We start from the raw sequence: 15,283 nt of genomic DNA on the forward strand, positions 1-15,283 counted from the left end.
ACTTTTATACTGATTTTAAACGTGTTCATTATATTTACTTAAAAATAATCGTCCCATCTACCAAGGAAGGATGAAAGACACAGGCAGCCCTGTAAGGATTTAGTTGTAGAAAGTATTGGTTCTGATACCAGTTCAGAGGATATGGGGTAACCTTCTTGATCGGAATGTGCATTCATGGGCATATGGCGACCACGTGTGCATATGCTGGGGCTATCGACTGAAGATTGGCTTGTCAGCTTAGTTCAAGTTATGTATATACCGTTATACATTCTTCTTTGTCGATGCATAACCTAACGTGGCATAACGGCCAATGCTGCCGACTCTGGAATGGGGAATCTGGTTCGAGCGTCAGCTCAACTGCCTGTAATTCTTGGCAAATCACGTAATCTTCCCTTGCCTACCAAACCATGAATGTATCCTTGTGCAAAATAACTGGTGCTCATGTAAAGCACTCCAATACCTTCGGGTCGAGTTAGCGAACAAAAAAACCCGCGCCTGCAAACGTCTGTACCTCTTGCTATCCGGAGGTTTTTAATATGAAACTGAGACTCTCGCACTGTATGGTTGTTCTTTGTTTCTATTTGAAAAAGCAGTAAAACACAGTTGGAAAATATTTTAGACAGTATTGCAACTTCTATCCAAGTTCTCACTGATGTCAGAAAAGTATCAGTACAGAACCGGTATAGACATTCTTATCTTTCGCTTCGACATACCTTACAAATTTGGGCCCCGCGCTTGACTCTTCTGCAAGAAAACTGGCTTTTTTAGTTCCTAGAAATTGCCTGCAGGTGGCAGCATCGCATCGCTGGCCCAGACTTGTCTCTGGATATTGGCGGCGTGGTCAGAAAGAGCCACTCTTAAAATGCTCAAGGATTTCGCAGACAGAGCGGCCAGGTGAGAGCTCCGCATGAAGACGTTCTAGTTAATGATAAAGGGAACTTGCAAAAAGCACACCGTTGGAGAATGCACACTTTTTATTGGCGAATAAGTGTGTTAGTCGAACATATGCCTCTGCTAATGAGACATACGATTTATATTTTTTGTTGTGTATACCACAGAGAGAAAAGAAAGAAAAAAAGTATAAACAAGCGCGGCCGCGAAATCGAACGTGCTTTGTTTAATTAGTAACATGAGCCAAGATAACGATAAGGGAGGAATGAAGCTGGCACAATGCGCGCCGCTGCTCGCTCCCAAGACCCCTAGGCCATGGAAGTGAAAGTTTAGAGGAAAGGCGGGACATGCACCCGTCTTTGGCCATTTGCGTGCTTCATGATTGAAAGCCACACGCAAACGCTTGTGGAATGTGTGGGAGGAGGCCGACCCACACGGAGAAGTCTCTTGGAAGTCTGGAGTGATTCCAAGAGGGCCTCTCCTAGAGCAGCGCAAGCGCGCTGCGCTCGACCTAAAAATGCAGAAAATTGACACTTTTGCTGTGGCATGCCACCTGGAAACCTTATCGCCATTGTATAATGAAAGAACAAATAATGTGTCATCTAGAACATGCCATGACCCTTCCGATTGTTAAGTATGTGGTGCTGGCAGAGCAGCTAGTAAGGGATACAAGATGAACTTGAAAAATCTGAATAGACCCCCATGCTCCCAAAGGCCTTTACTGTTCTAGAGTAGGAAGATCCACATGAAATGCCACCTAGCCATCTCGTTTACCACATGTTATAAATTGGGCCTTCATGACTCTATAGTTATGACCAATTGGTGACAGTTGAGCTAAGAGCTTGTCGCTGCAGGATTATTAACTTCATATAAAGTGAATACCACCCATGTGGCTACACCTAATGCTTCAGACCTGCATTAGTCATAATAGCATAAAGCACAATACTATGTCAACTGATATGTCAGTTACTGCACTAGCAGCACAGTGCAGGAAATCAAAAGAAGACACAAAATAGTTTAACACTCATGGACATTACTTTACATTAAAATATTGAGTTCTCATGACATTTACGATGCACCAGGGTAGAGAGATATGGAGGTTAAAAGGCCATTAACGTACTATACCTAAAATCTTTGATAGAAACTGAGCACAGAATTAGCAAATTTGTGATAAAACAAGGCAATGTAATCATGCTACCGTGCCCTTTTAGAAGTTAGGAAAGAAAATTATTTTGAAATGCTGTTACCTGCCCGCTATTTTTATCTTCTTCATCACTGGAGATCCGTTTGCTCTTCTTAAAGGTCTGCACCATCGTCTGCTTGCATTTCTCATATTCTGACTGAAGAAATAGAAAGATGGATTAAAAAAAGAAAACTTTCTTTTTCAGTTTTAAAGAACAGAATACAGCAGTTTGAGAAGCACTGTACAGAATACATGGCAAATCGTGCTGGAGGAGGCAGTCTTTCAACCATCAAACACACTGGCGGCCAGTCTCCGGCACCCCTTGATACATTAAGTTGCGGACATATCACCTCAATACTGATAGGGCTAGTTTCCATCCCTCCATGGGGTCAAGTCATCACACACACTCTCACCCGTGGAAGCACTATCAGAGGATTCAGTGGTTGCATGTGGGTCTAGAAATGTATCACATACGTTCCTCCAATCCTGGAGGCCCTCTTCTAGTTTTTCGTCATATCTACTCATTTTCATGTGTACTTCCTGCACTAGTAACCACTCCGGCACATCTCTGTACCAATGTTCGACTGCGGGTGTACGCTGGCTGATCAAGGAAAGAGCAACTGTACCTCTGGCCAATACCAGCGCCAATTGCAAACATTTATAGTCCATCCTAAGGCCCTTTGGTCACTTGACATAGCCCAGCAGACAATTTAGCAGTGTGCATTCAATTTGTAGGTGTGTGGTCCTTTTAAGTCCATCACCACCTGAGCCCAGTAGTCCTGCACCACCCAGCACAGTCATGCCAGGTGCAGAAAGTCCGCCCCACTGGTGTTACAGCGCAGGCAACTGTCCTGTGGGGCAGGGGATATGGGGTGAAGGCTCTTAAGGTTTAGATAGGCTCTGTGGAGGAAATTGAAATGTAGGAGCTTAAAGAAGGCATTACTGGAGACTGCATAAGTTAGGTCGCAGATTGCAGTCCATACCTTACTGTCTAATGAGATGTCTAAGTCAGGATCCCACATCGCACAGGCCTGGAGCGGGGGACTGGCCGCATCCACCCTCATCACCTTATGTAGTAGTGTAATCAAGTGTCGTCCTGCACCATAGGACAGAAATATGTCCAGAGTATGAGTGGGTTGAGGCGTGGTAGGGTACTTGGGCCAGGTCAATTTGGCCACCTCGGCTAGTCCAGCATGGTGTAAGAAGTGCCTTGGCCCAAATGCGAAGTCCTCGCAGGCCTGTTCGATGGAGATAAAATTCTCATAAGTCTCCCAGGAAGGCATACCCACCGTCCTTCCAAGCTTGGAAGGACGGATTATCCATCATTTGCCTCATCAGCACTAGTGGCCAGACTGGAAGGTCTCAGTGGAATGCGGATCACTTCAGGATCGCTTCAACAAAGTGCTGCCATATTATCACTGTCTGGCCAACAACGTATGGCACGTCCATTGCAACTCCCACTCCCCTCATTACCACTTCGGATAGTCGATCTGGGGCCACTAACCCTTTTAGTAGGCGCGTTTCCAAGTTGTCGCCCTCATCGAGCCACCGGGCCGCATTTTGTAGATGTGCAGCATAGTAGTACAGGTCAAGTCTTGCAACCTCCAGGCCCCCATCTTCGTACCATTGAGTCAGTGTGGCCAATGCCACCCTACTGGACAAACTGCCCACAAAGGTAAGATAAGAATAGAATTCAGTTGCTTGAATACCTTCATGGGTCTGGGACAGAGCGTGTTCTGTAGACTATACAGGCATCTCAGCATTAACACAATTTTGGCGACAGCCAATCTACCCTTCAGTGATAGGGGCAATGTATTTCAGAAAGTCAATGACTTCTGTAGGGCATCTAGGACCCTGTTCATGTTGATGCGCAGTTGCTGCGTCTCGTTATGTGACAACTGAATGCCTAAATAACGGAATTGAGCCAACTCCCAGTGCAACACCAGGCTCAGGAGATGAGCCATTGGCGTACAGACCAGGGACGCCAGGAGAAATAGCAGAGATTTATTACCATTGAGCCGGAGTCTGGACAGGCCTCCAAGTTCATCTAGTAACTACAACAATGTTGACAGGGCTACAAATGGGGAAGTGAGATAGAAGAGCGCGTCATCCACATACAGTGACATTATGTAATGGGTATCGCCCAGGCATATGCCCCAGTCCCACAGGTTCTGACGTGCCCATACAACCAGGGGCTCCATCACTTGCGCCAATAGGAACGTTAAAAGTGGGAAGCACTGTCGAGTCCCCAACCCCAGGGCCCACGGTTCCGATCGGCAGGGACCAGCGCGTACTCTAGTGCTAGGGTCAGTGTATGGCAGCTGGACCCAACGGCGTATATGAGGACCAAATCCTGTGAGTCGCAGCACTTCGAGTAGGTAGCCCCAGTCCACTACGTCGAAGGCTTTTTCTAGGTCAATGGAGACTAGTATTTAAAAAAAAAAAAGAAGGGAGCAAACCCGCTGTCCAAGAGAGGGGGTAACACCGGTAAATAAAAAATGAAATTCTCACATTGCTTAATCATTGAATAGGGGGAGGGGGACCCCCTTAATTAATGTTGATATTATCGGCATGTTTCCAACATTAAAATTTGGGTATGGTTAGACATTTGAGCAACCGTGAAAAGGTCAAGGAGGCACGGACAATAATGGTTAACTTGTGCCTCATGAAGTGATCAGATAACAGACGCCTGTTGCAACTTTATATTCACAGGTTCCACTATTGGTGGTAGCAGAGCGGAGGTCCTACTTATACAAAGAGGACGAGACCACGCACAATTATTTTTGCACTAATACATCAAGATACAGTGCAAGTTTACATTAAAGACCGTGGTGAGTGGCCTGGCAGGCTCCTTACATTCAATATATAAGTTGTAATATAAAAACTAGTACATGGGGATTTCTTTATCTCTATCTTCACGGGTGTTTTAAAACCGGATCCAGACGCATCAAACACTGAAGTGACACTGAAGCCTTAGGGAGTTTTATCCACCCCTAGAGGAAGAGATCTAATTGGGTCTCATTTGGTATATGTTTTAAGGTGAGTTAGTTTTTCTTTCCCCCACCTTTTCTTTCACCGGTTTCTCTTTCATCTATCACCCTTTTGAAGTTAGATGAGAGAAACCTGGCAATATTGGGATAGATTGTAATCACACTAAAACTGGCTATACCCTCTTATTCTGGTTCTTTAAATTAAAGATTGCGCCTGGGACGGGCAGTTGGAGCCATGGTGAGCCCTGTCTTGCACCTAAGCGAACAGTATGAATAGTATGAATATTCGTACCATCTCTGACATCACTGAGGTGGGTTATGTTGCTTCCCCCTCTTTTTATCGACAGACGTTATGGGTTGTGTGTTGTGGTTTGTATGTCAGGCTATACACACAGAAGTATGTGTATGTATCTTGGTGGGGGCGTGGCTACGGCGCGTAGCGGAATGGCTGCCTTGTAAGGGAGCTCGGCGCTGTGGATCTTACACCGGGCAAATACCATCCTGAACCCCGCTGAAAGCAGGCCGTGGACGCGCCTGGGAGAGCGGCGGCGCAAATCGAGCCGGTGCAGAGAATCTGGGAACCGCGCCTTCGCACCGATTCCTTGAAGGCAGCGGACGGGAACAGTGACGGACAAGATGGCGGCGCCGCGCTCGGAGCTGTGAGCGTGAGCTGGGAACCTGTCTCTACGGCGTGGTGGACTTGGGAGGCAGGCGCTGAGAGGCAGGAGACGCTGCTGCTGCTACGCTTTCGCCCGAGGTGACTTTGCTGCGGTACGAGGGGCCGGGAAGTGCTGCTCGGCTGGAAGAGCTGTGCTGAGCTGGGTTTTACGTGCGAGTCCATGGCAATTCCGGCCTCGGATAACCACGGTGCTGCTGGCGGCCAGCGGAAGTGACTGTTGGGCAGCGAGGAATCGAAAGCCTACTACTGTGTCCCCACAGACACGGAGAGGAGGGCACAGAGCGGTTTGGCACGAGGCTGGTACTGGTGAGTGGGGCACTAATTGGGACCGGGCTCACTGGGCCTGGCGGCGTGGGGCTGGCGGGGCATACTGCCTGTGGGAGGCGGTGGCGCCTTGAGGGTCTTCTGCGGCGGGGCCTCTAAGAGCTGTGGTTAGGACGGCGCTACTTGCGGTGCCTGACTGGGCTCTGTGTTGTCTGCGGGATCTGTGGGGCACCACTTATTGGCTGCATTGCTATGTCCCTGAGCTAGCCTAGGTCAGGGGCGAGTGGGTGGCCACGGTGGGGGTCCGGCAGGGACTGCGGGCGGTGGAGGTCCTGGATGGCGCTGTAGGTGTCTACTGCAGGTGTGCATTGAGATGGCCGGACGGCGACTAGTGACCCCCCTCCATTTCTGGACTACGACATGCTGACACGAAGCTGGAGACATTGGTCAATTTGGCGACCCCAGTGACACAGTAGGGTGGAAACGCCAGGACACAGTGTGCAGACACAGCGGAGGGCTAAGGGGCCCCACAAAGTCGAGACATTTGTACCAATTGTTGCTCACAGGGGTGTAGGAGTTCTCGGACTGCTGGGGCACGCTACGTGGCGTCATGGGCAAGTCAGAGCCCAGACAGGCCAAACTGACCTTTGAAAACAAGCGGCTAACGCGGGTGGTGGATGGTCAGCATGAGCAGGGCGAGATTGGTGGTGCAACATCTACGCCAGATGAAACCGAGGATGACAACCGAACGATACTCCTTGAGCTGCGCGCGGGTATGAAGTCCATAGACAGCAAAATTGATGCATTGTCGACCGGACTGGACATGGTGAAAAAGAAGGTAGACAAACATGAAAAACGGTTAGATGTGCTGGAGAATAGGGTGTCCGATGGTCACGACACGCAGGCTGAGACCCGCACGCAGCTCCTCCAAATGGAAAAGATCCTGGAGGTGATCAGCGTGAAAAACGAAGATTTGGAGGCGCGATCTAGGCGCAATAATGTACGAAATCTTGGCCTATCGGAGACTACACCTATATCCAAGATGGAGCCTTTCATTGACGGCATGCTGCGGGAACTCTTCAGGACTGCTCTGTCCAGTGTGATGAATGTGGAAAGGGCCCACAGGTCCTTGGGGCCCAGACCAAAACCAGGTGCGCCACCACGGCCGATCATCACCAGGCTACTCAATTATGCAGACCGAGATTCTATTCTGAGGGAGGCAAGGGCAAAAGATCCGGTGATGTACAAGGGCGACACACTTTCCTTCTTCCCAGACTATACCCCGACGGTTCAGTCGGCGCGCTGTGAATTTGTCCCGGTGAAAAAGCTGCTTAGGGAGGGGAAGGTACCATACACTATGCTTTATCCCGCAAAGCTGAAAATATCTCATGAGGAACAGTCACATTTCTTTACAGGTGCCAAATCTGCATTGAAGTTCACGAAACACATCTGTAAGGTCAAGCCACGGGAACAACGGACAATTGTTGAGCAGACGGCTTCCGGGCTGGACGACGCAGATTGATAGAATGTCTACTGCTGTGCTTGACTAATGTCTCATGACTGTAATGTTGGGCCTCTCTTTTTTTCCAGAATGGTTAGTTGTGTTGGGGTAGGCGGGAACTTTTGCCATGATTGTTGCTCTCCCGGGGGCCCAGGGCGGGGCGGTGCACTATTTTCTTGACGAATATTTGAAAGTGATTCAGCGGGAATATGATGGAAATAGTTCCGGCGGCCGCACTTCGGTGCGTGTACACGCTGCTGTGCTTCTTCCCCTAGTGGGTATTACCTGAATGGTTGTTGTAAGGGTGGCGGGGGGGCTGGTCTCGACCTGATCGGGAGGTTGGAGTAGGTGGCGGGGGGAGGGTGGCGTTTTTTTTGTTGCAGTTTTTGTATGTGTTGGATTTTTTGTACATTGAGATCGATCACAATTGCGAAAGTTGGTATTTACCATGCAAGGCGTTAGTGTTGCTCTGCGATTGCTTGCGTAATCTCCCAGGGGGCTCTATGTCACAAACTGTTCTTATTGCGAAAATGTATGTTTAATGGCTGAAAATTGTGCCATGCTAACTTGGAATGTTCGCGGCCTCAACTCCCCTAAAAAGGACGACAGGTGTCAGCGTACCTGAACAGGCATGGGGTACAAGTGGCACTGTTGCAGGAGACGCACCTGGCTCCACATGCAATGTGCAGGGCACTGGGCAGGTGGGCAGGTTTTCAGCTTGCTGCCTCATATTCCTCCTATGCAGGGGGAGTGTTGATCTTGATTAAAAGAGGGGTCGACTTTCAAATGTTACACACATATGCAGACGATAAGGGGAGATGTGCTATGGTGTGCGGGAAGTTGCGTGGCACGTTGATCATTGTTGTGAATATGTATGGCCCAATAGTGGATGATCCGGCGTGCGTGGCTCGTATCTGTGCTCAATTGAGGGAATGGCCTGATGCGCCTGTTGTTTGGGGGGGGGAGATTTGAATACGTACCTGGATGCGCAGTTGGATAAGTGTAATCCGGAGACGCACCGCACCCCCAGAGTTGCCACGAATGTGTTGCGGACAATGGAGGAGTTTGGATAGCACGATGTGTGGAGAGTGCGAAATCCGGAAAGGCAGGAAGGTACGCATGCGACACCTATGCATGGCAGTTGGTCGAGGCTTGACTACTGGCTGGTTGGTGATGAGCTCATGGAGTGGGTGGTAGAGGTGGCGCCTCTTGCTCGTACGCTGTCGGATCATAACCCGGTGCGCCTGCTTTTGAGAAATCCGGCTGGAGTGCATCGTCCTTTTACGTGGCGGTTGCGCGCTGAGGCACTACTAGATCCGATCTATGACAAAACCATACATGACGCTATCGTGCAATACTTTATGTTGAATAAGGGTACGGTTGATCAGGCTGCAACGCTGTGGGAGGCCTTCAAGGTCACCATAAGAGGGACATGTATTGGTACAGCAGCGAGCATACTTCGGGATATAAGAACGCAATTACAGAGACTTGAATCCGAATTGCGTGATCTAGAGCATGATTACGCTACCCGGCCTGAACTGTCTAAAATGGCTAAGATAAAGGAATTGATGGTAGAATATGATGCGCAGGCGGAGATTAAATATATATCTCGCAGGCACGAGGCTCGGCGATACGGTGAGGTGGGTAGGGCAGGGCGGATTCTGGCGTTCAAGATTAAGGCGAGACTAGAGCAGCAGCAGGTGGATAGGATAGTGGATGATGCGGGGGCTGAGCATTACACTCCAGAGGCTATAACGGAACAATTTCGTATATTTTATGCGGATTTGTATAGCACACGAAGTACGCTATCTACTGAGGACTTTGATGAGTACTTAGATTACATCGCGTGCGCTTGGTTGTCAGATGCGCAGCGTCAGTATCTATGTCTCCCCATTGATGAGCAGGACATCAAATTGGCAATAGCGGCGTTGGCTAATGGTAAGGCACCGGGCCCAGCTGGGCTGCCGGTCGAATTTTATAAGAAATACACTGATCTCCTTGCGCCGCATCTACTGGAGGTCTATGCGGAAGCTCAGGATACCGGTATGCTCCCCCATCACTGAGAGAGGCACTTATTGTCACATTGCTGAAAAAAGATAAACCCCCGGAGCGCTGTGACTCTTACCGCCCGCTGTCCTTGATTAATATCGACGCCAAGATCTTAGCAAAAATCATAGCCACTAAGCTGCAGCCCCTGATGCACGGATTGATTCTGCCGGATCAGTCGGGTTTCATACCTGAGCGGTCCACCTCACATAACTTGCGCACATTCTTCTCCATGTTCCATGTGCTGGAACCCACGTTGGAGGCTGGGGAAGCCAATTGGATGCTGCCAAAGCTTTCGACTCCGTGGAATGGCAGTATATGCACAGAGTACTGCGACGCATGGGGTTTCCCCCTTTATTTCTCCAGTGGATAGCGGTGCTTTACAGTGCTCCATGTCCAGGGCAGGGATATGAGTAGCAGCCGCTCGATCGCGGGGTCATGCAGTGTGTTGGTACTGCATGACCCCGCGATCGAGTGGCTGCTACTTTATTGAACTCCCGGCGATCCTGCCGACATACCCCGCCATTGTGCTTCTTCCGGACCGAATATCGGATCCCCTAGAATATCCCTGCCCTGGATACGGAGCACCCGCATGTCCTTTCACGTTTAATATTGCCGCCTCTGAATTGCAGCCAACTGGGACGCGTAATTATTACCGCCGCTCCCCTGGCATAACAGGCTCTTACATTAATAGGTATGCAATTCATGTCCTGATGATGATCCACGTAACCTCAGACTGGATTGAAATGCCGTCGACACTCTTAAGAACCTTATACAAAAAAACGTGCTGTCATTGAAGTGTAAAGGTGTAATTCGCGATTTGTTCTCTTTTGTACTCCCTGTGTGTAACAAACCGTTAAGCTGTGCCTGAACTCCCTGTTGGTTCCCCCTTGTTCCTGTTAATGTACTTGCTAAGTAGGACACAGGCTTGTGTCCCATTTTATGTATTGTTCTGTTGAAATCCCTTGTTTATTGCTGAATAAGTAAATATTAGACCTCTGTGCGGCTGGACATGTCCTTTGAAATATAGTTACTATTGAGTCTATATTTATTACAATCTTATTCCCTATTCCAGGGACCACTGTTGTTTGAAAGAATTGATTCCCAAGGTCCCTGGTCAACCTCCCTTGGGTTACCTTGTTGCTTCAGAAAATATCCCGTAGATACTGGGCAGTGGGTGTCCGGTGAGAGATATTGTGCCTCATAGAGCCATGCGTAGTATTGACTAAATGTTTCGATAACCTACTGGTCTGTGTCTCTTTCTTCACCTGTCGCAGTAAGGATCGAAGTGATCCCAGTTGCTTGTCTTTGTATTCTCAGTCGGTTGTCCAATAGCCTCCTGCATCAATCTCCCCGATGTAAAAGGTATGGTAAAGTCTAAGCACTGTATACTCTACTCTGTTTATATCCAAAGCGTTTAGTTTGGCTCGCGCGGCTTCTAACTGTCGCCAGTCCTCTGATGTATGCATTATTATTCCTGTACCGGTTTCGTCAACAGGTCTCTCTTGTCTCTACGGATCTTATTATCTGAGGCTGCAATGGCAATAAATTCCCCCCTAATAATCGCTTTCATAGCGTCCCAGAGAGTAGCCACAGAGGTCTCTGGGATGTCATTTGTCTTAAGTAGTCTTGTAGAGTTTTGGAAACCTGTTGGATCACCTCAGGGTAATGAAGTAATGAGTCTCCGAGTCAGGAGGCAGGTGCCTTGTAAGGAGAGGGCTAGCATTACAGCGGAGTGATCAGATAGTGAACGAGATAATCTCTCTATTAGTTGGGTGTGGAATTGTATACTCTGCATGCCCCAGATATAGTCAATTCTCGCATATGTTTTCTGGGAGTGGAAGTAAAACGTGTATTTCTTGTCTGTGGGATGTGTGGACCTCCAGATGTCCAGTAGGTCCGCCCCCTGCAGTGTCTGGTGTCCCGCTGCGGAGAGAGCTCCCGACTGCCCCTGCCTTTGGGCCGATCTGTTAAGAGCGTTAACAAGGGCCAGATTTAGGTCTATGCCCAGCAATAACATCCTGTCGGGAGATCCGCTAATCTCTTTCACTGCCATATGAATAAATCCCTTGTTTGGAGTATAGATCGAGCCTATTGTGAGAGTGTACGAGCCTAGAGTGAAGGAATAAGCTAACAGTCTTCCCTTGAGTTCCACTTACTTAGTACTCCGCTTCCCAGGAAAAGTAGAAGAGATGAGAATGGCTACGACTGCAGTTTTGATGGTCAGGGAGGAAAACAGCTGTTGTGGAAACACCTTGGAGTGAAGCCTGTATGTAGCCCCGGGGATGAGATGGGTTTCTTTAAGAAGGCAGATGAGCGCTCCAGAGTGTTCGAGATAGGGGAGATGGTGCGGCACTTCACTGGATTGTTGAGCCCTTTGACATTCAGTGTGATTATCTTAAGAGTCTGTGACATGCCGACAGTCGTATAGAAATGTTAAGTAGTGCGCTATTGGTGGGAGGGGAAATTGCTGTGGCCTCCTGGCAGAAAGGATGGCTAACCCATACCCGCGGCACAATGATAGTGTGGCCTTTAAAATCAGATCAATGGTGCGGGGGCAAGGAGACGCAACATACCAAATTCAACACAACAAACAGTTAACTTTTCATAAACTTTACGGTTAATGTCCTGGGTGGTGAGATGTACGAGAAAGGGGTGGTTCAAATCGAGTCGTCGTGCCCCCCCCAGTCCCTTCCGGGCCCACCCCCTCTCCAAACAGGCCAGTAAGGGACCAGGAGAGACCATTGTCAGTTTAGCACCGGGGGCCCAGAAGAGAAGCAGAGGCCCGTTCATGCCGGGCCAGCAGAGTCAACCTCGAGGGTGGCCAAGACAGCCAGATGCTCTTTAGCTATTGTCTCTGGGTGTAGTCGTGTTGAAGTGTGGCCCACCGTCGTCCATCTACGAGTGTCTTGATCTCTGCCCGGACCGGCAGTCGATGGTGGGCTTTCAGGGGAATTTTCCATGCGGTTCAGCAGTTGGCAAGCCACTTTTAGTGAGTGTATTTGATGGATCTCTACATTCAGACGGAAGAGGAGTCGAAAGGGGTGACCCCAAGAGTACAGAACTTTGATGTCCTAGAGATGGGACGTGATCGGCTGGAATGCCTTCCTTTTTTGCAGCGTAGAGGCAGCAAGGACTTGAAAGAGAGTAGGATGGTGCCTCCGATACTGGACAGGGTGACTGTCCCTTGCTTTTTGAAGAATGCATTCTTTAAGTTGAAAGTCATGAACATAAGTGAGGATATCAGCAGGGAGCACCAGGGATGGCCTCCTCTGGCCCACCCGATGCGTGCGATCAAGCCTAATTTCCAGGTCTGGGGGGGGCCTCCAGGATAGACCTGAAAAGGCCAGATACGAATGACTCAATGTTCAGGCCCTCCGCTCCGTGCGGTATACCCCAGATGAGTATATTGTTGCATCTCAAGTGGTTCTCCAGATCTTCGGCGTGCGCTTGAAGGTCTAGATCTTGATCCCTGAGGCAGATCACTTCCTGTTGGAATTGTTTGATCTCTTCGTCTCGGTTGGAGCTCTGCGTCTCCAGTGTGTCAACCCTTTCCCACAGTGCATCTACATCTTTTTTCACGTCTCTAATCTGATGTGCCAATTCTGTCGTCATAGTTTTTAGATCTTCACGCAGGGAGGCAAAAAGCGTTTCAATGAAGGAGTGGGTGAGACGGGCTTCTGCATCCCCCGGGTCTGAGGGCTTTTGCATTTCTGGGGGCAGCATGCCAGAGCTAGATGTTTAAAGAAAAAAGAAGGAGATCTTTAACCGAGTGGTCCTTTTTCCCCTAGTTGGCTTCCATTGTAGTGGAGTGTAGCCGTTGTTGCAGGAGGGAGCCCCGCTAACATTTGCCTCAGGGGACTCCTTGTGTGTTGGCTGGGAGAGGTGCTGTAAGGTCTATGGTCAATGCCGGGCCCACTCTAGCTGCGTCACAGACCAGGGGAAGAGGGGGAAATATTGTCCAAGGGACTCTTTCTGGGGGTCAGAGATTCAATCAGAAAGATACGCCGGAAGGAATCTTGGGGTCCTCCTGCTGGGGCCACCGTGAACAAGCTGCGTCATCGGGAGAGCCTCTCCTATTTGCAGCTCCTTACAGGTGAGAGGCTACGTATGTGTGTGGCCTGTAGTAGCAGTGTTCAATCCCTTGACAATTTATTCTCTAGGCCTCTAGCTTCGCGGGCCCCTCCGTTGTACCACCGGGCTCTCAATAGGTTCTGTCAGCTCTGCAGTGAATATGGAGTCTGGGGCCTCCCCCTCCTCTCCTTGGCCCGGGTGGGCGGATTCCCAGGGTCCCCGTAGGTCCGTAGGGGTATTCGGGGCTTAGGTGTGGGTCTCAGGAAGGAGGCAAGTGGATGCTGCATCAAGGGAGGACACTCCACTCACCCTTCGGTTGATTGCGGGCCAATCCAAGCCAGACCAGCGTCTCGGTTGCTCCAAAATGTGTGGGGTCCTGGGCTCAGGCCCTCCACAATCTCTTCGTTCGCTCGCTCGGTTGGATGGCCCGCTCCCCGCAGCGTGCTCCATGTTGACATGCTACGAGGGCTGCCACTGACGTGAACCTCTCTGCTGGGATTCAAGTCCAGTGCTGGGGGGGAAGGCGTCCTACGCTCCTCGTGGCTTTCGCGCCACAGGGAGCAGGTCCAGCGATCAAGGTGGGGACGGTGGAATGCCAGCCGCCATCGGCTGCAATACTAGAACAGTCTGCCCGATCCTGCCGGCCGAGCGATGCCGTTTCAAAACAGATTCGAACAGCTCAGTCCCTCCGGAGAGTGTGGGTCGTTGCGGAAGTCACTCTGTCGGGCTTGCGTCACGGGTCGGTGCCTTCCTACCAGCCAGTACAACATCGCTGTGGAATTTCTGAGGGTGCAGCTTCTCCTCAGGCTGAAGTCTGGCAGCCTCCCACGAGCCGCTTCGCAAGCTCCCGGGCCTTCTCGCCGCCTCTAAATCTCGGGAGGCTTCGATCCTCTGGAGCTCCCTGGGGATCTAATTGTGGTGGGTAGAGGGTCCTCTGGTCCAGCTATACAGTGCTTGGGTGGTGGGCCCAGTCGGTCAGACGGAGCGACGAGCAGGCACCTCCTATTCGGCTGCCATCTTGGCTACTACCCTTGGTCACTTTTTAGAAGAGAATTATATTGCTGACACATCACCCAGCAAGAGATTTGATGCTTTTAAAGCCACACTTAGATGCCTCTTGATTCACCTAATGGCACTCAAAAACAAACCTGTATTTGAAGTAATTTAAATTACGTGGCTTACAATAAGAGTACAATCAAATTTTAAGTAAAAGAGCTCGGAAATGGGTTAAGGTCTCCAATGCTGAGAAATTATGCAATAGAAACAGTCGGCAAAACCATGGTAAAATATCTGAAATGTACAAAGAACAAATTCATCATACCCACAATAGGAAACTCTGCGGAGGAGGTTATATCCTCAACACAGGGTATCCTTGACGTTTTCAGAACATTAAATCCTAACCATTACAGTTCCAATAAAAATGCTACTCTTTCCATAACCAATGAATATATTGACTCATGTTACCTCTCTCAGGTCTCGCAGGTAGATGCACTTACTCTTTATGCACCTATTGTGGAGGAAGAAATTATAACCGCCATACACAATCTCAGGTCTGGGAAAGCGCCCGGGCCAGATGGTTATTCGGCCAGATTCTGTAAATGTTATGCGGAGAAAGCGGCAAAGCCTTTACACGTTGGCTTTCCTGGCTTTCAACA

The 15,283-nt window shown here is 49.5% G+C and overlaps 1 protein-coding gene across 2 annotated transcripts in view; it reads right to left on the minus strand.

Moving 5' to 3' along the window:
* Nucleotides 1–15,283, minus strand: part of KIZ (kizuna centrosomal protein) — an 824,452-nt gene that overhangs the window by 711,682 nt on the left and 97,487 nt on the right. For both annotated transcript variants that reach the window (XM_078649325.1, XM_078649324.1), the window contains exon 4: nt 2,139–2,231. In XM_078649325.1, coding sequence (XP_078505451.1) covers nt 2,139–2,231 — 93 coding nt within the window. The remainder of the gene's footprint in view (nt 1–2,138; nt 2,232–15,283) is intronic.

The sequence above is a fragment of the Lissotriton helveticus genome, chromosome 6 (genome assembly GCF_964261635.1).
Source record: "Lissotriton helveticus chromosome 6, aLisHel1.1, whole genome shotgun sequence".
In the NCBI taxonomy this organism is placed as follows: Eukaryota; Metazoa; Chordata; class Amphibia; order Caudata; family Salamandridae; genus Lissotriton; species Lissotriton helveticus.